General features: G+C 35.5%; 2 protein-coding genes across 2 annotated transcripts in view; one reads left to right on the top strand and one right to left on the bottom strand.

The window, feature by feature from the left end:
- LOC136842552 (aminopeptidase N-like) lies at positions 1–24824 on the bottom strand. The gene is made up of 19 exons (XM_067109991.1): positions 24673–24824; positions 19188–19301; positions 18346–18552; positions 17781–17986; positions 17322–17477; positions 16909–17039; positions 16528–16705; positions 15572–15755; positions 14986–15142; positions 14701–14782; positions 14255–14435; positions 12872–13067; positions 11581–11712; positions 11034–11176; positions 8635–8825; positions 3928–4095; positions 3055–3198; positions 814–895; positions 1–579 (listed from the first exon to the last, which is right to left on the bottom strand). Exons 2-19 carry the CDS (start codon positions 19281–19283, stop codon positions 409–411), a joined length of 2805 nt encoding a protein of 934 aa, XP_066966092.1. The 5' UTR covers positions 19284–19301; positions 24673–24824; the 3' UTR covers positions 1–408.
- LOC136842555 (ribosome assembly protein METTL17, mitochondrial) overlaps positions 1–25385 on the top strand; it is a 192322-nt gene that overhangs the window by 27826 nt on the left and 139111 nt on the right. The gene's annotated exons all lie outside the window — the stretch shown is intronic.

Below are 25385 nucleotides of genomic sequence, written 5' to 3' on the forward strand. Positions count from 1 at the left end.
TTTGTTGATTTTACTGTTTATTTACATACATAATACATACACATATGTACACAAATACGTGCATAATTAACAAACTTATTTTAATGTACGTATCTAGAGGTTAAAAAAAAAGTTTCAAAAGGAACTTCTCCATCGTCAGGATCATTATTACCATTCCATTTTTTCTCTTTAAATTCACCCACGAGAGTAACTGCAAATGAAAGGAAGTTAAAGAAAAAACATATTTTGCAACTAACTTCCCCTGTGATATATCAAGGACATCACAATAACAAGGAAGTCCAGTGAACATTGATAGCAAAATGGTGAACCCGTTCTTCTTAACTCTTGAACACGTATCGGTGAAGTCTGTAAAGTGAGCTTAGGAATTCCACGCACGAGCCAATACTTCAGTGTGAAGAAAATGTTTTTCTACGACGGCGTTAGGACGTGTGAGTATCCATGTTGATTAAGCCACCGAACGAGATCATAGAAGTTCTTTTTCCTCCATGCAACGTTGTTCTCGACAACCTCTATTGCTTGGTCGAGGGCGTGTTTGTGACTGACGCGCGATTTCTGTATCTCGGCTCTCAGGTCTTGCAGCTGTTACAAAAAGAACGAGAAACTCGTAAATAATAAAAAAAAATTGGTATAAGGAATAGATTAAATTGTTTCCCTTTCAATATGATGTAACAGGTAAAGTCTATCACACTGGTTACTTATAAGTTTTTGATGACAGGGTACAAGAAGAGAGAAAATTATTTGCTAATAAAATCAATAACCGTTCAGAGAGAAAAAATTTAAAAATTCCTGAAATTAATAGACGCTCGAGCTTACCTGCTTTAGAGACTGCTTAGTGTTGAAATTCTTTGTCACAGCCTCAACAATATTTGAAACTGATGAGAAGTCGCTGCCGACGCTGAAATGTTAACAAACAATAAATTGCTTTTGATTTTGACAGGATAGAGAGTGGAAGGTGTCCGAAACAACATGAAATATGCGGGGCAAACTTAATTTTTCTTTCGACATAGAAAATGAATAAGACTTTCCTTAATAAAAACGTAACATTTGATATATAAGAAGCGAAGGAGATATTTAACAAAACTGAATTAGGCATTTGGTCTAGCAGCCCTTCCTGAAGAAATGACTTTCTAGCAAAACGATATAGAAAAACCGAGTGTTCACTATAACAAGAGGATGACATTGTAGCTCTAGGGTAAAAAGACACACACACATTATGCGTGTGTGTGTGTGTGTGTGGAGGTAGGTAAAAGAGAAAGTGAAGGCATAGTTGGGCAGTATGGAGGTCCTGAAGAAGAAGTGAATGGAGACAGTCTTGTGGAAATATTTATGGAGAGGGTCTTGGGTGTTGGAAAGATATGGTTTCTGAAGAAGAATACCCAGTAGTACTTTGAGTAGAGAAAATTGTGTTAGATTTTGTGTTAGTACGCAGAAGATGGAAGAGTATGTTGATGAATTTATCTTATCATTACATGTTGAAGTGAAAATTATAATGATAGAAGTCTTAGTGGGACAGGAAGGGTCAGAAATGGTTCTAGTAGCGTAACTGAGTGAATGACGGACAAAACTGTAATGAGGACACCATCTAAAATGGATGAAAAATGGAATAGGTTATAAAACACTTGAATGGGAAGAGTATAAGTGAATTTTTAAAATTCAAGAATGGATAATAAAATAAGCAGGGAGTGTTTGGAGCTAAGGAGGTTTAGGAAGAGAGGTCACTGTTTTCCTACTTTTCCACTATGACCCACTCAAACTTTCCAGAAAAACTTATGACCCACTTGTGGTCACTAATTATTTTTCACAAAATGATAAATCGCTCTCCTGAAGCATATCAATTACCATTCATTTCTTTCTTCTGCACCACATCCTTGCGCATTCAAAACCCCAAGACTTAATGTTAGTTTTTCCCAAGCCTCCAGACATTTGGTGATTCTCACACATCCCGTTTGTGGTTCCCATTAGCCTAAAGGAAGAGAGTGAACCCCACTTAAAGAGCATTTCCTCACACCATAGTGTCCATAACTCTATTTGGTACTCCTCCGCAACTGGACAGCATATTGGTATCGGCACGTCAGCCTATAGGATATATCCGAAAATTACACGGATTTTTTGTTATCCGTACAGCTTACAGAAGCACTTATAAGTGATACAGAGTCTTATAAGCTTCATTAAAAATTTATTTGATTTATTTATTTAAACAGTGACGAAAGAGTGCATGAATACACTAAGTCAAACAAAGACTTACACTACAGTATATGTCTCTGTTGCCTATTGTACGTACAAGACTGAATCAGCCTCAAGAGAAATGAGCTCATCTTTTATTTGGCTGGCATTCCTCCTACCAAGAGTTTCACAACCCTCCACTAGGATAAAGTTCATTAATATCCTAAGCCATCGGTACTTGCTCCAGAATCAAGTGACCATTCGACCACAAAAGTTTCTCAGACTGATGAGATATCTTAATTTAAAAGCCAGGTACACGTTGCTGAGGTTAGTACAGTGCTTATTTAATACTACTAGTCTTAAAGGAAATATTCCCTTTTTTACTGGTTGCAGAGGTTGCTAAAACTGATAATAACACAATTGCCGCATTCTCTTTGTGTGGAGTATTGCTGCTGAGAGGCCAAATATGTGTATGAGCCAGCGTTTTGATAGATACAACAGTATACCTCGTAGGGGGTAGTGCCATCAGTGCACCCCATGCAGTGCACTGTAGGCATTACTTAAGGTTCTTTGCGGCGTGCCTTCGGTTCCTAGCTGCAACCCCTTTCGTTCATTTTACTGTACCTCCTTTCACATTCTCTTTCTTCCATCTTACTTTCCACCCTTTCCTAACAGTTGATCCATAGTGCAACTGCGAGGTGTTCCTCCTGTTACAGCTTTCACACCTTTTACTGTCAATTTCCGTTTCAGCGCTGAATGACCTCATGGGTCCCAGTGCTTGGCCTTTGGCCTAAATTCCATATTCAATTCAATTCAGTTCGATATAACAGTGTATACACTCCACAATCAAAATCGAATTTTTTTCCTCTTTCTCTTTCTCTGTGTACTTACTATTTTATTATTTGCTTGAAACGTTGTTCGAAGAACTGCCACGCTACGTAACTGCCCACATCACTATTGGCCACTGCTTCGAAAACATGTGACAAATCTTGTCGTCTAAGACCAGACTCTGTGTGGATACCGGCTTCAAGGTACCTGATTTTGAAGGCATGCATATAAATACAAAAAAGAAAGAAAAAAAACAAAAGAAATTAATTTCAATGATATTTGTAAATATAAGTCTACTTCGTTGAAAATTAATAAGCACTGTTTTTCCAACAAGTAACAAATAAAAAAAAAATAACTGAATTTACTGGGAAATCTACAAATGATTTTATATGTTGAACTTAGAACATTAATAGAACTTTTCAGGACTTTCACTGAAAGCAGAGAACGGTAAACTAAGACAGCGAGTATTGCTGTAATATATCATCATGTTTCGATAACTTGAGCATGATATAAAATGGCTGTTTCTATGAAATTAGTAATCAGATTCTTCAGAAGAAATAAACTTCAGTTGATTCAAGTCTTCTTTTATAATTTAATTACTTCAGCTGACCCCAAAGTTGTTATTTTATATTTCCCTTATGGTATTTTGTTCCATGCAAACTATTTGTTAAATATTCAGAATATTTTGTACAGAAATGCCCGTGAAGGGATTTCTGTACAAAATTAGAAATTGAAAGAAGTCCATCACAAGCAGCAGGTGCCCCTTGTTGGACCCAAACTGTAAACTACAGGAAATATATTCAGCAGAGACATTCAGGCTTTTTACCAACGGACATTCAAAACCTAAGATAATTCTGGAACTAAGGAAATCTGGCGGTTATCAGCATGAGCTATCACTCCCAGAACTAACTATTTGAACCTTGTCTTATTTCGTACCTAGCCAGCAACCAGGTGTCAGAAGCGCAACCGAGAGCTTTGCCCAACGCTTTCCTTTGGTGGGCCGTTCTAGTCAGATGAAAACGGTCCCATGCGAATTCCCACATCTCCTGTCCTCCTGTATTGATGACTGAGCAATATACTGCCTCTGCGACATTCGAAGCAACTCTGAAATTGTTAATTAAGCGGTGATCAATATTTTGAATGTGATGTTTAAACAGTGAGCAATATTCAGTTGATAAACTACTAGATACGTGTTTCACTCTTTAAATCAACAGGCACAATGGGATTTAACAGAACAAATATAAAACGTTCCAGCTCACACGGGAATCGAGCTTCGGGGCCTTTTACTGATGGAGTAAACAATATCATTAGCATGCACACACACATATATACATATACATATATATATATATATATATATATATATATATATATATATATATATATATATATATATATATATATATATATATATATATATATATATATATATATATATATATATATACAGTATATATGTGTGTATATATATATATATATATATATATATATATATATATATATATATATATATATATATATATATATATATATATATATATATATATATATATATATTCATGATGTTGCATTGTAATATGTATATTATCCCATAGTATTGATATATTTACTCTTCTATTTATAATGTATTATGTGTAATAATAGTAATTGTTGAAGTATCATATGTAGTGTAATGTCAGATCTCAAAAGAGTTAATGATTTGGGTAACTTAACAGTGTAATACGTTTTAATAATAACTTTGTATCTGATCCACGTTTTGTCCCCTAGCAACAAGTGTTCAGTACTCGTGATTTGGTATGTCGTGTTTTGGTTCAGTTGTTGTCGCGAGGATAACAAGTTAACAATCGAATCTGTAAAAGCTTTGTCTCATTCGAGAAAAGACAAATAGTCTTACAATGTTTCATGTACTATCCTGGAAACCAACTGTGGTTCTTCATCTTTGTTTTGAAAGCGTGCAGTTTGTGGCTGGCCAGTTGCCGTCTGTTTTGATCGTGTTGAGATTTTGTTCAGAGCTTCATCCCATGCGATTTTTTTGTTCCAGTCACATACGCCTTTTTCAGTGTAAATGCACGTATCTCGATCTGTTGCGTCATATTTTGTAGGATTGTGTTGCTCTGATCACATATTGTTCTGACTTCGTCTGATTAATTCATATCCCACTGGAACCCTAAAGTTTGCAAATTCTGATTTCAGAGACCGTTAGTGTTGGTTCTCTCTCTCTCTCTCTCTCTCTCTCTCTCTCTCTCTCTCTCTCTCTCTCTCTCTCTCTCTCTCTTTCTTCAAAAGAGAGAAGTTATTAACGTAGAATATTTTTGTGATCATTGATACTAAACTTAGCTTTTGAGATCTGAACATAGGAAAAGTGTATTTGGTAACGGCGCCTGACAAAAAGTGTGTTTTGTGAATCTAGAGCATTTCAAGTGGTTTTGCAAAGGTTTTCACAAGCTTGTGTAAGGTAAAGTGAATTTTACTTATTATTACCATGGTATAATAAGGTGTATTAGGGAAATTTTGCCCTAGTGAAATTATTTTTGATAAATCTTTTGTTTATTTTTGTGTGTTATTGTGTTTGCAATCTCTTGATTTTCACATTTTATATGTTTGTAATTTAACATTTATTTACTTTGCATTTTAAAGATTTCTTGATAATTTCACATAGCATACTTGATTTAAATTTCATTTGTTAAGATTTTCTTTTCAAATATTGAGTAATTCTTGATGGTTTAAATTTTGCCTAACTTAATTTCTTCATAAATCAAAGTTTTTGTGATTTATTTGTGCTTAATAATTTAATTCAAGAATTAATTAAATATTTGTATTGTTTTCAAGTAACAGTAAATTTTTTCAGATTGTGAATTCTAATTATAAATTTTGAATCTAAAAATAAATTTTTGTATTTAATGTTTTTAAAAACAGTGTTTCATTTATTGACCACCGGTGAATAGGATTAATTGTGTGCATAAGGCAAAGTGATAAACATGTTTTGTTCCTTTAGTTTTGCTGAAGTGAATTAAGGCCAGGGAAACAGTTAAAGTTGTTTGATGGAGTGATGCCCTTTTACTCTAGTATATTTCTTGTTTAATTGTTGATACCTCACATGTGTTTTGATAAACTAGGTTTGATTTTTCACGTGATTAGTAAGCTTTTTAAGGGATCACTGTTACTTTTAGAGTACTCACTCGTAATTTTTATTGTAATGAGAGTTCAGGCGTCTGGCTAAAGTGAGTTAAATTTTTTAATTCTGTGATTAGTTGTGTAAAAACAGGTACTTGGAATGCTTCGATATATATATATATATATATATATATATATATATATATATATATATATATATATATATATATATATATGTATGTGTGTGTGTGTTTGTGTGCAAGTCTGTGTCTCTACGTGTGTGTGTGTGTATGTATGCGCATGTGAAATTCCACTGGTTTTTTGTGGGTGACATTCAAGATTTCCTTCACCATTTGTGATGATCTTGTTCTTACACAAAAAGTGTGAACATTGCCAAAAGTTATATATATATATATATATATATATATATATATATATATATATATATATATATATATATATATATATATATATGTGTGTGTGCAAGTCATATATATATATATATATATATATATATATACATATATATATATATGTGTGTGCATATATATATATATATATATATATATATATATATATATATATATATATATATATATATATATATATATATATATATATATATATATATATATATATATATATATATATATTCATGATGTTGCCTTGTCATATGTATATCATCCCATAGTTTTGATATATTTACTCTTCTATTTATCATGTATTATGTGTAATGGTAATAATTGTTTAAATATTATATGTAGTGTAGTGTCAGATCTCAAAAGAGTTAGCAATTTAGATAGGCTAACAGAGTAATTTAGAATTAATAATATCTTTCTTGATAATAGCGTAGTAGTGGGAGAGAGAGATACGAGTTTTAGACCAGATGTGCCATCTGTCACAAATTAATATAAAGCGCTGACAGGTCGAGATAACAATTGCTGATCCGTTCTGGAAACCAATTCGGGTTTTTTGTTTTGTTGTCAAAACATGCCAGTCATAATTAGATCATGTAAAGGTTTCTGTAAAAGCTTTGTCCCGTACGAGAAGAAGACAAATGTGTTGCTTACAATTTTTTTTGGTAAACACGTGTACCTTTTGAGAGATATGAACAAGTATTGCACTGAAGCACATGGCAGTTGCGTCATGTTTAAGATTGCATTATTTTGATCATGTATTGTCCTGATTGCATTCAAAACATTTTGCTTTCGTATCTCGTTCCCAAAATGCCTTAATGACGTCATATGATTGCTTAGTTTCATACTGGAATCCTCAGATTGAGTCATTCTAATTCCAGAGACCGTTCGTATTGGTTCTCTCTCTCTCTCTCTCTCTCTCTCTCTCTCTCTCTCTCTCTCTCTCTCTCTCTCTCTCTCTCACATTCTTCAAAAGAGAGTAATTATTAACGTAAAGTGTTGGTGTTGTCACTAGTATTAATCTTAGCTTTTGAGACCAGAGTATAGGAAAAGTGTAAAAACTTTGGTGGTAACGGCACCTGGCAAAAAAGCATTTTGTGAATTTAAAGCAGCTGCATGATTTTGCAAAGGTTTTCACAAGTTTGTGAAAGGTAAAGTGAATTTTACTTATTATTGCCATGGTATAATAAGGTGTGTTAAAAGACTTCTTGCCTTAGTGAAATTATTACTGATAAATCTTTTGTGTATTTTTGTGTGTTCTTGTGTTTGCAATCTCTTGATTTTTCACATTTTATATATTTGTGATTTAACATTTATTTACTTAGCATTTTGAATATTTACTGATAATTTAACATTGCTTAGTTGATGTAATTTTCACTTATTAAGATTTACTTTTCAAATCTTGAGTAATTCTTGATAGTTTAAATTTTGCTTGATTAACCTAATCTGTTGATAAAGTTTTGTGATTTAGTTTTGTTTAGTAATTTAACTCAAGAATCAATTAAATTTTTGTGTTGTTTTCAAGTAATAGTAAATTTTTCAGATTGTGAATTCTAATTATAAATTTTGAATTTAAAAATAAATTTTTGTATTTAATGTTCTTAAAAAACAGTGTTTCATTTATTGACCTCCAGTGAATAGGATTAATTGTGTGCATAAGGCAAAGTGATAAACATGTTTTGTTCCTTTAGTTTTGCTGAAGTGAATTAAGACCAGGGAAACAATTAAAGTTGTTTGATGGAGTGATGCCCTTTTACTCTAGTATATTTCTTGTTTAATTGTTGATACCTCACACTAGTCTTGATAAACTTAGTTTGATTTCTCATGTGATTAATGAGCTTTTTAAGGGATCACTGTTACCTTTAGAGTACTCAGTCGTAATTCTTATTGTTACATGAAAATTCAGGTATCTGGCTGAAGTGAGGTACATTTTCAAAATCTGCGATTAGTTGTGTAATAACCAGGTACTTGGTAGACATTGTGACAATATATATATATATATATATATATATATATATATATATATATATATATATATATATATATACATATACATACTGTATATATATATATATAAAAAGTGTGTATGCATTATATTTTTGGAAGCACTTACGTATAATTGTCGGGGTCCTTCATCCATTGCTCAAATAATACACGCGACTGATTGACACAATGTGTGTGACCCAGACGACACGCCCACCAGATGATCGCGGTCCGAAGAAGCTGCGTTTGGAGTCCATCGTCTGGTTTATCTTCAAAACCCAGAGAATCGTAGACAGGCTCCAGGATCATGAGGAAGTAATCCTGTTAGGCGGAAATGCATTAGACTTGACTTTGTGGCATTGCAAGTTTACTTGCATTTTACACTGAACCTTCCAGTAATTTTCAACATATTAATCTAACACAGTTTTCTAATGGGCACACGACAGAATCCCCCACCATTTGTGATGTATGTCAAACACAAGTATCTATAAAGCATATTTTAGCGGAATTTGAGAAATATCAACTTATCAACTCCAAAAAAGCTTATATTTCAAAAATTACGCAATGAAAGAAATTTTAGCTGAAAATGAAAAATTTTCTTTGGAAGTAATTTAAGATTTTTTACAACACTGCAACCTCTTAAATAAAATCTGATTTATTGCAAATATATTTTAGACCTAAGATTAATAAATAATCCTTCGATCCAGACATGGAAGGGTTCTTTTAACTTAACGGTCTGGTAAAACTAAAAAAAAAAAAAAAAGAAGACATGCTTCCACCAACCGGTTTGTACGTCGTTACCTCTTTCTCCTCCTCGGTACTTCATAAGAAGGTTCTCTACTGTCCGGGGCTTCTCACCGGTCTGGCGGCTAATTTCACATGTCTTTAAACTTAATTTGTAGCACTCAATAACATGCATGGGAAATATTTCTGACTGACGGCTCTCAGATTCAAAGTAGCAAAATTTCAATCAAGACCGTTCATGCACTCTGCTTGGACACTGATCGTTTTCCAGCCGTGATCAAACCCCAACCCCCACCCCATTGCGCCAACATTTCTCTTAGTGCGTGGGAGGATAGACTCAGTTGGTCAATTTCTCTCGGTCGATTTTTTTTTTCTCCGTGGCTTTTCGAAGCATTCCGATACATTCATATAGACGTAGGTTCAAATGCGGAAAACCTGATAGCATCAAGGTCATCCGTGCACTATGCCTATACACTGATAATTTTCCTGCCCTTCCCCCTCTCGTTCCTACATTTCCCTAATTGCGCGGGAGGATAGGGCTCAGTAGCAAGACCACCGAGAGACGGCCTTGTCAGTAGTCAGTCAATTTCTCCGAGTCGATTTTTATCTCATGAATTTCCAAAACCTCCGATGCATCTACATAGATGTGGGATCGCATCGCTCCCCGGCTCTGCCGAAAATTGATTGAATCGATAGAATCGGTCCCAAAACATGTCAAAGTGTGTAAGAAGTGTCATGGAGGACATACCAGGTATTAGTGCATTAATAGGCGAGTGTTTCATGAAAAATTTCATTGCCATAGTAGTAATATTTTTTTTACAAATTTATTTTTTCACGGTTAGGTGTTGGGCTTGTAATTACACCCATAGCGCAAAGTAAAATTGCGGGTAGTGTATAAAAAAAAAACACGCACTAGTGGTAAAATTACCGTTTCAATCTCTTTCTCTTAAGAGTATTTGTATTTCTTTCTCGTCTGCCATTCTAATGGACCTCTTACTGAATGTAGAGACATCCTCTCTATATCAATTTATAACCAGGTATTTTTTTTATCTGAAATTTTAAGTTACCACTTCTTTTCACATTCCAGGTTTTTTGGTTTTGATACCAAGTAAATGTAACGACAAAGGTAGCCGCAAGGTAAATAATCGCTCAGTTAGCTTTACCCCTTAAGGTTCCCAAAGAACTCTCGGTATTATTATTTTCCTTGTATTTGGTTTGGTTTCTTACCTTTACTCTCTTTATTCATCACAATGTGCTTGCCAGGATGGCCTGATCACGAGCAACAGTTTCACCCTTCACCCATTCTCGACTTGAACTCCAACCGCCTGTCGTTTTGAAGCCCGTTCTGGCATGAGGCCAACTTACTCAAACAACATTTCCTTCTTAATTCATCGAATTCATTTTTAATGAGTGATTTCACTAGATTATGAAGTATGAACTGCGATGAAAAATAAACTTAACAAAATAATTCGAAGCTAATTGAAAATTTCATCTGAAAATATAAGAAACCCAAAGATGAAATTCATGTTTTGAGGAGGGGCCCTAATTAACATAAAACCTAGGCTTTAATGAGAATGGCTTTAAGGGTCATACGGGTAAAGATATCTGATTTGTGAAAAGAAATAAGGAAAAAAAAATCTGACGATAAGACTTACAGTTAAATATGTACCACAGGTGCTTCTTTGATAAAAATGGGTTGGGGGCGTCAGGGAACTGAGGAGAGGCTGAATCACAGATGGCAAGACGTGAGTAGAATAGGGAAGGGAAGAGACTGGCAAAGGTTACCTTTAGAGCTCCATAAGATGCCGTGTGCTTGAACATATCATAGAGAAAATGCATGTTAGAGAAGGCTGCTTTCCACACTACATAACTTTTTTCTTCCGTCAGATACCTCGTCATATTCATGGCGAAATTATATGAAAGCATACCTGCAAAAAAGTACTGTTTGAATAATATGTAAATTTTCGAGTAATATTAGCGTTATTGGCTCTTAATAAGTGTTGCAGTTACCAGAATTTGTTTTTCAGAAAAAAAGATGGGATTTTTTACATCATGTAGGGTGTACGTTTTTTCCTTCTTGTCCTTTTTACCTAAAAGCAACAACTAAGACCATTACCTGCCATGCCAGGTTAAGTACCATCTAAACGTTATGTAAATATTTATGTAACATATTTAGGTTATTGCCTATTAGTCAATGCTGTAGCAATCAGGATTTGTTTCTGGAAAAGACACTGAAAGGTAAAGCATGAGTTTCATTTTCTTAAAGTATATCATTTTGTTTTTCCTTCATCCTCTTGTACCCAAAACCAACAACAACATCTAAGACTGTTACCTGCCCTGGCCAGGTTAAGAGCATCGTCTATTATCTGGGCTCTGTTGGTGACATGGATGACTTCGTGTTCTTGTTGGAGCTGATATGCCAAGAGACTCCAGTTGTAATCGTCATAATTTACTCGGTAATATCCTGCAAAATGCATATTAATTTTAATAAAGATGCGCAAGCTTATCTAGTGAGGGAATCAGCGTTGATCATTCACACTTGTTATTCCAAAGACCTTTCAAACAAAGTTAAGTTAAGTATATCTTAGTTTAACCAGACCACTGAGCTGGTTAGCAGATCGCCTAGGGCTGGCCCGAAGGATTAGATTTATTTTACGTGGCTAAGAACCAACTGGTTACCTAGCAACGGGACCTACAGCTTATTATGGAATCTGAACCACATTATGACGAGAAATGAATTTCTATCACCAGAAATAAATTCCTCTAATTCTTCATTGGCCAGTCGGAGAGTCGAACGCTGGGCCAACAGCGTGCTAGCCGAGAGCTCTACCCACCCCTCCAATGAAAAACTACCGAGGATGTTGCTGAAAGGCCCTTGTAAAATCATTAATTTCTGAGAATTTTTCTTATGGAAATATTAATTGAACCAAATAGCGTGCACTTGTGGGATTACTCACACATAAACACGAGCAATTATGCACCCGCACACTCATGTTCGAGGGCTGAGACACATATGGGGTCAAACCAAGGGTAAAAAGAAAAAAGTTTAAGGAGAAAAGGATATGCATGCCTCAGCAGCAGAAGCCATGATTTAACCAACATCGAAAAGATCAAACTTTCGCTACTGAAGCAACATCCTTCCAATGGAAATGAAGGAAAACAACTTATGTGTCAGCCAGGACTGCACTTCAAAAGTACCTGAGCTTGAACTGTCTAGAGCGAATTGTTAAAAAATATATATATATATATATATATATATATATATATATATATATATATATATATATATATATATATATATATATATATATATATATATATATATATATAAAATATATATATATATATATATATATGCATGCAGTATCTATAAAACATATATTTAATACTGAAGGGAAGTAATTTTTCCATATATATATATATATATATATATATATATATATATATATATATATATATATACATACATATATATATATGGGAAAATTACTTCCTTCAGCCATTAGAGGCTTATGTTATAGTTTTGTATACAAATTCATCTAGGAGGTAAAATCTTTTGCTTAATCTAACATGTTCATGTGCATTTTTTGCCATTCAGTCACAAACAGAACCGTCGTTTATACCTGTCATCTGCAGATTAAAAATGACCCATTCCCTCGGGTGAGGCAGCCCCGTCACTGTCACGTGATTAGCATGGTTGCTAAGCCAAGTCTGAGCCCGCGTGTGGCGGAAGGTGCGGCGGTTCCGGCTTGTGAAGGTGACTGGGATCCACCATTTATATCCTAGATCTTGTTCGTCTCCTCCCAGTAAGTAACGTTGCTGTGGAAACTCTGGAAATTTTATTTCTGGATTCTCAGAGAGAAGTTTTTCAAGCAAAAATTAAGAGTTTCAAATATTTATTGTAAATAAAAGTATAAACTCATTCTGTTCAGGAAGATTTAGAGATAAAGAAATTTCAGATGCCACATGCCTGACCTACTGACAAACTACTTCACTCATCGCTTTTACTGAATTTATTCAAAAACTCCAAGTTATGTTTCGATTGAGTAAAGTCGTGAAATATAATTTGGAAAGGTTGATTGTGTGTTGTACAGCTAGAATGGAGAAGCAGATATCTCAGATAAAAAATTACTTAAATTTTTTCGCAGAAAATATAAAGGTAAAGGATTGTTGATACTTTTGTGAGTATCATCAACATGCTCACATAAGATTGCCTAAGGAAGGTTGGGCAAGTGATAAAGCTATATCTGGTTACCAGCAGTGGGAATTTCAGGATAAATTTGCAAGTGAATCCCATCTTCTTTGGTTTTGAAGATAATATTCTAATGAATTCACATATGAATCATTTGGATATAATTTTTGCATAGAGTAATCAGTATGAGGTTCTCGAAAACTCATGTAAAAATCTATCCAAAATTTAGAAAATAGTTACCTCTCCTTCTAGCTGGAAGTGTAGAACTTCATGAATTTCTAGAAAGTTTGATTCCTCAGTATTATTAGCGAGGTAAGACTATCACTAACTTCATGAATGCCAAGAAGAAAATGGATAAAGGTCTAATAGCAATCGGTGTCTGGTATGTGAGGCTTAACGAACAATGAGGGCAGGTGGTTTCATGCTTATCTTGTCTCGAACAGGAGCTGTGTTAGATCACTGCTGGCATGGTGCTGCCTCTGAATAACTACAAATTGAATTGACGGGTCCCTAAGGTGAAGAAGTTTATTGCAGTATTGCATACACTTATACACAAATTCAAATAAGATTTCATCTTAAAATTAATAAATGCTCGTTCATCGCAGGACACTACTTGGCTATTTGAGAAAATTTGTATTTTGTGTTTGCCTAGAGAGTGTTAAAGGTTTATCTAATTATCTGTAAATGAATATGATTATCTGATTCAGGGTTACATTAATAACCGGCCATACATTTCCTTAAAGGCTGAACATCATTTGCACTGGAAAAGAGATAATTGGTTACAAGCATTTTTTTTCTTTTTATGAATACTCACCTGAGTAACCCTGGCGGTGCCGTTAGAATCTCTGACAACCGTAAGAACAGGGTAGCCTTCCTGCAGCGTCCAGGTGTCCATAATTGTCTTGACGGTCAGTTCTTTAGGTAAAGATCCATCCTGATGAGCTGAAACTGTCATATACCGCCACAAGTCGTCCTGGTCGGCGTTCTTATAACTCCTGAAATTATGTTATGTTATAAACAGCATTTTCAGTATTCAATTAAAAGAGAGAGAGAGAGAGCGGGATTGGGTTTCTCTTATGACTCCTTGGTTACTTTTCATTATGAATCAATTGGCTCTTCTGTTTTGTGCTTATCAAAATGAAGTTTTTGTTTGAACTGAAAGATCTTAGTCAGGGACCTCATATCTATATGGATTTACGAAAAAATCATGTTTATCGAATCATGATGGGTTAAAACCCTGAATAAACTTTGTGAACTCACATTGAAGATAAATAAGCTGCAAGGCCCTTCTTGAAAGTACTTTCTGTCAGGAAATGTTTCATCATTCGAATTACAGAGGCTCCTGTGAAAATTAAAATAAACAAATGAACAGAGATAAGACTGTTTTCCAAGTCTGTTGGCCACAGATGATTATTCTTCCCTTAAAGAATAAATTCACACCAATACATTCGTGTGCCAACGTATCCATGTACATGCGTAAGTAAAACAGAAATTAACACATCCTTTTTTGGACATTTTTTCGAAGATCATCCAGAGACACCTTACCTTTGCTATAAGGGATTTGATCGAAAACTTGATCTATGTCGGCAGGGTTTGCCAGAGACTTGCTAATCGGATGAGAGGATTTCAGTGAATCCATTGTCATTACGGACTGAAGTCGGGTGACGACAAATTGCTCCAGAATTCCCCAAGCTGGTTCCATCTACAATGTAAGATGTTCATGTTCTACTATAAGTTGGAAATATCAAAGTTAACACATTAGAAAGTATCAAAGTAAACCCATTAGACATTAAATAGTGCTAATCATCGGGCTTTGTTTCCTGTGTATTTATTAGAACATTATTGTTTGCAATTAAAAAAATTACATATTTAATTGATTTTGGTGCACTTGTCAGGCTGTTCGATAGCAACAGAAAATGCAAATATGATGTTATTTTTCTGCGATTACAATTAGGAATACACTTTAGCATGACTGTGTCAAGAAAATGTATGATATCTATATTACCAAATTTCAAACTTTATCGCACTGTTAATATTTCCATCATCAAACTTAACTTTATAGGTATAAATAGCTGCCCATAGAAAAGGAAGAAAATGCTTAGACTAGTTACACCGAAAATATTCTAATTACCTGATCAATAGCAACATCGGACATGTAGGTAGCAAAGCCTTCGTTCAGCCAAAGATCTGTCCACCACTTGAATGTCACGAGATTCCCAAACCACTGATGAGCCAGTTCGTGCGCCACCAACTGGGAGACTTGCCTTCGATGCGATGCAGAGGAGCGTTTGGGGTCAGTTAACAGCATAGATTCCCTTAGGAGAGAAGACGCTAACAGTTTTCAGGTGACTCGGTTTACGTTCACAGTTTGCAGAAAATAATCTAAGTTATATTGAATGCAACCTCATTGTATTGTTTAGCTCAGACTCGAATGAATCAGGTAAAAAAAAAAACTTAATCTTGGGGGAAACGGTAAGACTTCTTTAAAAATAGAAAATTACAGGACTCTGTGAAAACAGAAGCAGGAAAAACATTCCACAACTCGTCATTGGTTGGAAACAACAGCTACTAAATATTACTTAACTCCAAAGAATATGAAGGCAACTGCAATCTACAGAAGGGGAAGAACCTACTCTTGCATCTCAAGAGAACAATGCTATCTAAAAATGTTATTTGAACCTTTGTTCAAATAACATTTTGCTACCATACCTTTGGATAACAACACATATACCCCTCCTCTGTTCAAACTCTGTCTGGGCATGCAAACCCGTCTCGATTTTCCCATGTGAAGGATTACGGCTTTGACGCCAAAAAACCTAGAGGATTCGTACTGACTTTACTTCAGCGATAAAACTATGGAAGGCGAGGTTATGTCATTAATGAAAAAAGGAAGGAAATCCTACAGATGATTAGAAAAAAATGATCGCTCATAAATTATATATATGTGTGTGTGTATGCGTGCGTATGTAATCATTCTTTACTCTTCTCTTTATTCATTAATGACACAGCTTAAACTTTCCATAGTTTTATCTCTAAAACTGTCAATGCAAATACTCAAAGAGTGTGCTCCTTCAGAGATCCATTTACCTGTACGTAATGAGGCCCCAGTTTTCCATGGCTTGAAAAGTCGTCTCTGGAACTGCAGCCATGTCCATCTTCCTCAAAGGGTAAGGTAGGTTGAAGTAGTCCTCGAAGAAAGACATCGCGAATGACCCCACTTCAAGGGCTAAGGATGTCTGGTCTAATTTATCTTCGCTAGTCCATACTGTCACGTTCATGTTGAAGAAGGTATTTTATGATCATTAATCGGTTTACATTCTATTTCTACAGACATTTTATATCATCTGTAATAACGAAAGGAAGACTGACTTGAAGACAACGGTCTAGTAGGTTTATCTGAAGAGTTGTAATTTTTGAAACAGACTTATCTTTTAACATGTAAAATGGCATACATAACAGACCACTAACCTCTCAAACGTCCCTTTCCTTGACCTTCGAGATCTCGAAAGCTGTAGTCTGATATAAGGAATGCTACTAAGTAGGTGGACATATTGAGGGTGGTAGCAAACTGGTCCCACACCCATCCATCTCGGTTGGGACTAACGAAATAAAACTAATTTAAGTAATGTTGAAATGTACAGAACATTCAGATTCTTCGTTTCAGTTTTTGTATTGACATTTATTATTAGGATGATATGTATGCTAGGTACTGACTAGAGTTAATCCGGACATGTAAAGTTGACTAAGCTTCTAAGGTAGGAAATTAAACCAAAAATTTACAAGATTTCACTGTTTGTTGTTAATAGGCGTGTGAGCGTAATGAAAGATAAAATTAAGCATGCGGTTCTTGCTAGATATACAACTGTCTACCGACCACATACATGGGAGTCGTTCTGATAAGAGGCATGTTGGAAACAGCAGTCATATGACTTTCTCTGGCTATATGGATATCAAATGTTGCTTTCAGCGCTGGTTCATCAAAGCAAGGGAAAGCTCTGCGGGCATCTGCTGGCCAGAACTGCGTCACAGCTAATTTCCTGAAATAACAGTGGAAGAATGGTCATTAGTAGTTCGTCATTTTGAAGTAGCACCTCACTTCAAACAGACAGTGCCTTTCAAGAAAACATATTAAAAACTTTTTGGGGACCTAAGCGTTCTGTGTCAGAAGACCAAGGAGGCATTTCTAATAGTCTATTAAAATTGAAATTTTTATTGCCATAAAATAAACCCTTATAATATTAAAATATGATTTGCTTTTCAATAAATTCTAGTCGTCAAAATAATTGAACATCAGGAATGATAATAAAAAAAAAAACATTATTATGAGAACCGATACTCGCCTTTCAACGCCATCTTTATCCATGTACGAAGTTTTATAAAAACCACGAGGAATCTCGTTAAGAACACCCTCGAACTGCATTGACAGCAAATAAGCTTTACCCTGACGAAGACGGCGCCGTAGTTGCAAGGTGTACTGTTCTCGTTCTGAGTTATATTTCTCATGACGGACTGGATGAGACCGTCGGCGTTTGTTTAAAGTGGACACCTACAATGAATAGAAAGATCACTGAGTAATAATGCATTACAGTCAGTGGTTTTAGGAGGCTTCTGATAGAACTACATTGAAGAGAGTATCAAAGTACAAAGAAATTCTATGCATGTAGTTAAATAAGGGGGTCCTAAAGTTAATGTAATATATAAGAAAATGGCACTTTTTGGGGGCTGTTACGTTAAATACAGTAAATGGAAATGATCCACTTGACTGTAAGTTAACCATTCCTTTTTTTATTGCAGAAGAGGTAATAATAATAATAATAATAATAATAATAATAATAATAATAATAATAATAATAATAATAATAATAACAACAACAAATTCAATTCCCTTGGGGCTTCGTGACTTACCTTTGCTGTGTTATTCTTCACAACAAGGTCTGCCAAATGCAGTATGATTCTCGACGTTGGCTTGACAACTTCCAGCTCCACTTCGATGTATCCTTGGAAACTGTTACTGTCATTTAGAAACGTCTGAAGCTTGACGACGTAATGAACGGGATGGAGTGTCGTTGGTAATCGAACGTTGGTCCATTCATTATTATTGGAGCGATTCACCTGATAAGTTAAGCGAAGGGATATATAAGTACAAATATTAGTTAATATCTTCATATCCAATGCGATAGAAAGTATAAAATGGAAGACGTTGACGGAAAGAAACAGTCTCAAATCTGAATGAAAAATATTTTGAACATAGCATTATTTTGGAAAATTTTTCATCATCATCTGTAAGATTACAGGCTGCCCTGGAGTACGAAGTCGTGCTGGCATAAGTCAAGCTTAAACCAAGGCATTAACAACAACTACAAGATTTTGCCTTCGATATATATATACAATATATATATATGTGTGTGTGTATGTGTAAGTACACTATATTATCCCAGTATAAATAAATTTTAGTTGAAATATGTCATAGCAAGCAGGGTACTCTTGGCAAAAATCACCAAAGCAAAGAACAGCGATTTTAAAAGCACGATTATGCTTAACTGCATCAAACAAGCAATTAATCATGAGAAAAAAATTTCTACTGGATCTGATAAATTCTGAACATCTGATATTTATAAAACGGCAATTGTCTTATATTTAACATGCACACACTTATACTTACGAGTAATCATAACGATTTTCAAAATCAGTTGACTGGCAATAGAAGTATTTTCAAACCACAAAGAAAAATTAGTCGTTCCATTTACCTTTCTCGAGTAGACCGTCGAAACAATCATTGTCGTTACGCACAGAAGAACGAACGAAGTTAACTGGTGATGATTACACATGCTGCCGTTTGCCATTGTCAAAAGCCTGAATTACTGGAATACAAAAAAAAATTGTTCGTTACTCTTGACGCCTTCCGCATCAGAGTAAAAATTAATTATTTCACTTGAAGGTGATGCTTATAGTTTGTTTAAAGTCTGCAGTTAGGAAATTTGCGGTAATGAAGTGAATGTCACTTGGGAGAAGTAAAATAATACAATAAGTGTTCATAAACTCTGAGGTAGCCTTATTCAAATTTCTATACAAGACAAATTCTATTAGCTGTGTTATTTTCAAATAATGTCATTGATTAGTTACTTTCAAATAATTGTGCGTTGCTGAAAATTCTCAAATACTGCTTCACACTTCATAGTTCGTTACAAAAGGATTCATGGCCTTAATGTCCTACTAATGCACCGGTACTTAAGAAATTTTCCCACTTCTGACGAAGACCATGTTATCTCTGTGTTACTATTTTCCATTCATAATTGCTTTTCGTTAATAAGGCGACATTGTACAGCAGGTGTAACCCGCTCGTCGGGCAGAAAGTATTACAAAGCAGACAGCCTTTTTTTTTTGTCATGAAAGCTCGACACAAGAGTCAGCCCATCTTAGTTATTCATGGAATGCTTCCTAAGATACGAAGCTAATGAGGTCCTAGTCAACTGCTAATTTTTATTAACCAGCGGTTCACTCTCAAGTCAGGGAAACGTTCAAATAAGGATCCAAATCCCAGTCGCAGCTGCAGAAGGAAGATAATAATAATAATAATAATAATAATAATAATAATAATAATAATAATAATAATAATAATAATAATGCACGAGAACTTCTGAGACAGCCAGCCTACTATAAGGCTGAGTTATCCCCCCAACTAAAGCTCTTTCTCCCCAAAAGCTGCAGTCCTATTTCTCCCTCATGAAAATCATGAGTTGGCAATCTTGAGTCCCGCCTTTGGTAAAATTCTCGTAAAATTCACAGATCTTTCTTTGCGCAATTGGTATTAAAGAGACAAACAAACGTAATCAACCTCATAGCTTTCTTGGTAGTAACATTGATCAAAACTGGTTACCAAAATCTGTGGTAATGGTGTTCGGGCATCAAGGCGGAGGGATTCTCCCGTCAGAAAGTTAGATTCCTGCCTCTCTTAAAATCTAATCACTGGTTTCTAGCTGCAAGATCCATCTTATGGTAAAATTATCATGAAAAACACTTTTTTCTTATTAAATCTGCTAAGAAACACAGACAAAGTAGCCGAATAAAACTAAAGTGCATGGATGCCTGAAGCTGAAAGCTGAATTGACTTATCAGCATGGTAGATACTCAAGAACACATCCAACTGTTGTAGCGTAATCCCACTTGCATGACACTGCCCACCCACTTCCTACCGTATCAATAAACACACATATATAGTCTCATATTACAGTGGTTTTGAGCCCTCCTGTAAGATCCTGTGAAAAATAATGTTTTGTGGAATTTTAGTAGTTCCAGAAATATATACGCGGAAATTCAACTTGAAAAACACAGCGCAAAAGAAACTAAACTTTCAAAGACAATCAGAGCAACTGATTTTTCTAGCTGATCCCTACTCAGTTTTTCGGAGACTAGTAGGCTAAATGCTGTTGATAATTTTGAGAACGCCTTTAAAAACTTTTTATGATTTCATATGTACAAGTATACTTTTAATGGTGATAAAAACACAGTTTACACACAAACATGCACAAGCATTATAAAATAATATAAGCTAATAGTATAAAGTATGGAAAGAGAGACACTATTTAAACACAACTACGCTTGCTTTTTGTATAATGAGCTTTTAATATAAATCGGTCGCTTCAAGCTGGAAAGAAATGTTCCACAACGCTCAAAACAGAAGAGAAGTTATGTGACAAGAACAAGCATAGTCATGGTCCATAAACAGTAGTGGGCTAAGGTTAAGGACAGCGATGAGAGATGTTGCCAAAAGATGAAAGCATTCCCTTGCCCTAAGTCACTATCAACTACAAGTGATGATCATTTAACCAGCAGATTTTTCTAACACAATTATAGCAAAAGTACCGGTGGTCGGGTTTGAGTAGTATATACCAGTTTTCCAAGTCATTGAAACTATTTGTCATGATGCTCAGAAATGATTTCAAACCAAGCATTCTGGCAACGTTCTTATTCGGGTCATAATTACGGGGTGCTTACTGCATCCCTGACGGGCACACCACCCGTTGAGTCCTAGATCGGTTACTTCCGTGACATTTTCCAACTGGACTATTTTTTTTCAGCTTGCGATTGGCTAGACATAACAGCAGGCCTTCACTGGCTTGTTTTTCACTGTACTGATTACGTTTTGCATAAACGTTTCATTCATACTTATACTACTACTTATAGCTGCAAAACATGACCAAACCAGTACATGGCCATAAAAATTGCACATATAGTGAAATTAATGGAATAGTATTCTTCTCGAGCATTTACGAGAGCGCAGCTGTGTGTTATTGTATGTGATGATGTTCGTTCACTTACAGGTGTGCTTCCATTCTTTTGCTAGGTCAAGGGCGCTTTGCTTGTCCCCTTTTCTACCCTCCGTCCAAACCAATAAAATCGTTTTCCCATTTAGGCCCAGGCCCTCAGTCAGTGATGCACCTACCACCTGACAGTCAACTGGTTGAAAGTTTATCTTCTATTCATTCATTTATTTATTCACATCTTTTCTATATTAATTGCGTTATTTGTTTCAACTCTTGTCTTGCACGACACATATTCATTTCACAATCTTCAGTTAAAGAATGGTTGCAATACCAGTTGCCAATGATAAAACAGCTCGTATCCAGTCTAAATGTTTGTGGCGTGAATTATTACGTCATTTCATAAAAAACAAAGGTCAACAGTCACGCTCAGAAGTCGTCGAGGTTGACAAAAATAACTTAAGAAAACGGAAGTACAATCCAGGTTCTGCTGAAAGGTGTTTGAAAAATAAGATTTTATATCAATGACTATCCAACATTCTTGTGCAGGTATGCGTGTACTTATATATAATTTTGTAAATTTGTATTATGTTATCGTTTAAGCACGGTTTATAAGAATAAACATAAATGTGTGTGTGTATGAGAGAGAGAGAGAGAGAGAGAGAAAATGCAGTCCTGAACTAAAGTAATTTCGGTAGTCTTAACCTAGGAAAAGAAACGTTTAAGAAAAATAAAATGTTAAAAATGTACTGACAAATTAAAACGTTCGCGACGCTCACTAATCAACTTTCAGAGTGCAGAGAATGACCTAGGTTCATCTACAATCTACATGAATGAGTGTCGGCTGCCTGCGTTTGACACTGACAGAATTCATTCAACCGCTAACTTTCCTTATCTCGAAAGACGTAAGAATTTTTCCATTCATTTTTAATACAATGAATGAGCTGAAGAAGATTGTGACTAATAATCGACTGTGTATCACAACTGGTGTTTATTTTTCATCTTACTGAGCTTGAATCCGGCAATGGACAGCCACAGTAACGTGCAGAGATAAATCAATGGGCAGGTGCTCAGGATTAGAAAAGGGCACTTCATATATATACATTTGTATATGTATGTATGTATATGTGTGTATATATATATATATTATATATATTATACAGTATGGGGGGTGACAGTAAAAACCAGTTATTACATGCTGTCCATATGTATCTTGAATATTGAGAAAAGGGCACTTATGGGGCGTGGGAGCAAGGGGGCGGGTGTTTGGGCACCCCCTGCCCCCCCACTTCTGCACGTGCCTGGACAAGGCAGACCACGGGACCCAAACAAGTACAGAAATAACGGAGCGGAGCTGAGAAAAGCCCACACCAAGTATGACCTAGAGAATAATGACAGCTGGCCGATAGAATGAGCAGTTAACATATTAGCCGTAAAACAGTTAACTGATACCAAGGGTATTTAATGTGGAGGCGCTTACTTTACGAATGAATTCAAGATACGTTTGTATTCCACTTGCTAATGAAACCAGAAAATAAGTACAGTTAACTCCCACTCTTAGTTTTTGAGGTTACTCAGAATAATTGAAACTATTCATGCGTATTGATAATTTTTGGAATATCATAGATATGTAGATATATGGTGTTATGTATAAATATGTTTTGCTGTGATTGAAGAAACCGGAATCTTCTTTGTAACAGTCTGAGTTACAGTATTTGTGTTTTTGTAAACTCTTGATCCATGATTTCTTTTGGGTTTAATGCGCTTGTATGGGTGTTCTGACTTCACTATGCACAGAATATTTCATAACGAAAAACAAACACACAAAAAAAGCTCCTAAGAATGAGACACTCACAGTGCCACTTTAGGAGGCTCACTTTAGACGACCACTATTATCAAGGACTACTTTTGTCCTAAATCGCATTGCACCTGCAGTCAAGAATACAGTTTCTACCAGACTTTTATGAATGCAAAAATAAATTTAAATTCACTGTTTGCAGTGATATATAATGGTGCATGTGTGTGTTTGTGCGTGTGGTATTGTAAGACCAAAGAGATAAACAAATGAGATTCAATTTAGCTAAAACCATGTGGATGGAACAGGGGCAACTGACCTACCCAAAAAAAAAAAGAGGCTATATTGTAACAAGGTGATTTGCCAGAGTTCTGCGGAGGACAACACCAGATGTTTCAACCTTTTGTAGTTAAGTTCATTTAAACGTTACTTGGAAGCTCAAAAAAGCACGTCAGTTTTGACATTTTACTGGCATAATTAGGTAAGGAAGCTTCTTTAAAATTGAATTCATGATGATAAACAATGCAATAATGGGTATATTGTCCCTATTATTAACCATCATTCTGAGCTTTTTGATTTTGATTCTATGGAAATTAGTGTGTCAAGCGAAGCACTGGTTCATTTTAGGCTATTAAGCGCTTAGGACAGTGAAAGAGGGTGTTGGAGTGGTTGGACAGCTAAATAAAGAGATTCATAAACTGAAGATGAAGTACAAGGATCTGAAGGTGAAACCGGGAGAAAAGCTAATGCTGTTGTTACTGTACCGATCTCGTGTACATGCTCCGTTTCATTATCTATGACAGCATGACGTGTTCATAAACAGTAAACACATTCAGCAGTGTGTACATAGAACTTTACCAAAACTTGCCTCCCTCCATTTTAGGAAGTAATCTGTTTTTTTCCGCCTCTGGAATTCACTTTATTTTTCGTGCGTTCGTCGTGGATGCTTGGCATCCTATTATTCCCGTTCACCAATTCCTACGCGCTTTGAGCTCTCTTGACAAACATCGAGACAAGACTATTCATTATCTGTATCTGTATGTTACATTCCTTTCAAGGACACTCGGTACTTGATACACTGGTTCCTTCCACGCTTTGTTTTGATGTATGCATTTAGCCTCTCCGGTGAAAAGGCTAAGTTCTATTCTTAGGGTTACACGTTGAAATAACACTGACCTTTTTCGTGAAGACAGGATAAGAGACATCAATATTAATTTTCGTGTGGAGCGTGACGATGTGCCCTACGCAGGCTACCCCTCACTACTGAGGGCATTGACGGATTAGGTGAGTGACATACTTCTCTCTCTCTCTCTCTCTCTCTCTCTCTCTCTCTCTCTCTCTCTCTCTCTCTCTCTCTCCAGTGATGACACTCTAGACGAAGGAAGGGTATGATACAACGTTGCAACTATTTAGTTGTTTGTGTCTGTGTCCGCGATGTTTATAGCGCTTCGATCTACTTGTTTTTTTGTGACTAGTCAAAATGTTTGTGATTTTTCCAGTATCGTCGAATAAGCTTTAGTCCAGAGAATGAGAATTTTCCTACCTTACCAATTAGTTCAGGTTCGCTAGGTATGTAAATTGTAAAATTGCAAATAAAATGCATCCTGGTTTGGAATTTAACTTCACATCTAAGATAATTTTTCCCAGTTGGTGAGCGTTTTCTTCTCAGTTTATTTTGGGATTCATTTGTCCCTTTGCTTTTGGTATTTTTCTGTGGCTAGATGATATTCACGTGTCTCTTTGTGCAGTGAAAAATTCTCCCCTCTGTAACCTAAATTTCCCTAGCTACTGAGCAAATCAGAGTTATAAGCTGAACAAATTTTACGAGTCTTTTTGAATGAAGGAGGGCTCGTGATAATGTGGGAGGTCTGTCATAGTACCCTCTGCGC

This window comes from Macrobrachium rosenbergii, chromosome 10 (assembly GCF_040412425.1).
Source record: "Macrobrachium rosenbergii isolate ZJJX-2024 chromosome 10, ASM4041242v1, whole genome shotgun sequence".
In the NCBI taxonomy this organism is placed as follows: Eukaryota; Metazoa; Arthropoda; class Malacostraca; order Decapoda; family Palaemonidae; genus Macrobrachium; species Macrobrachium rosenbergii.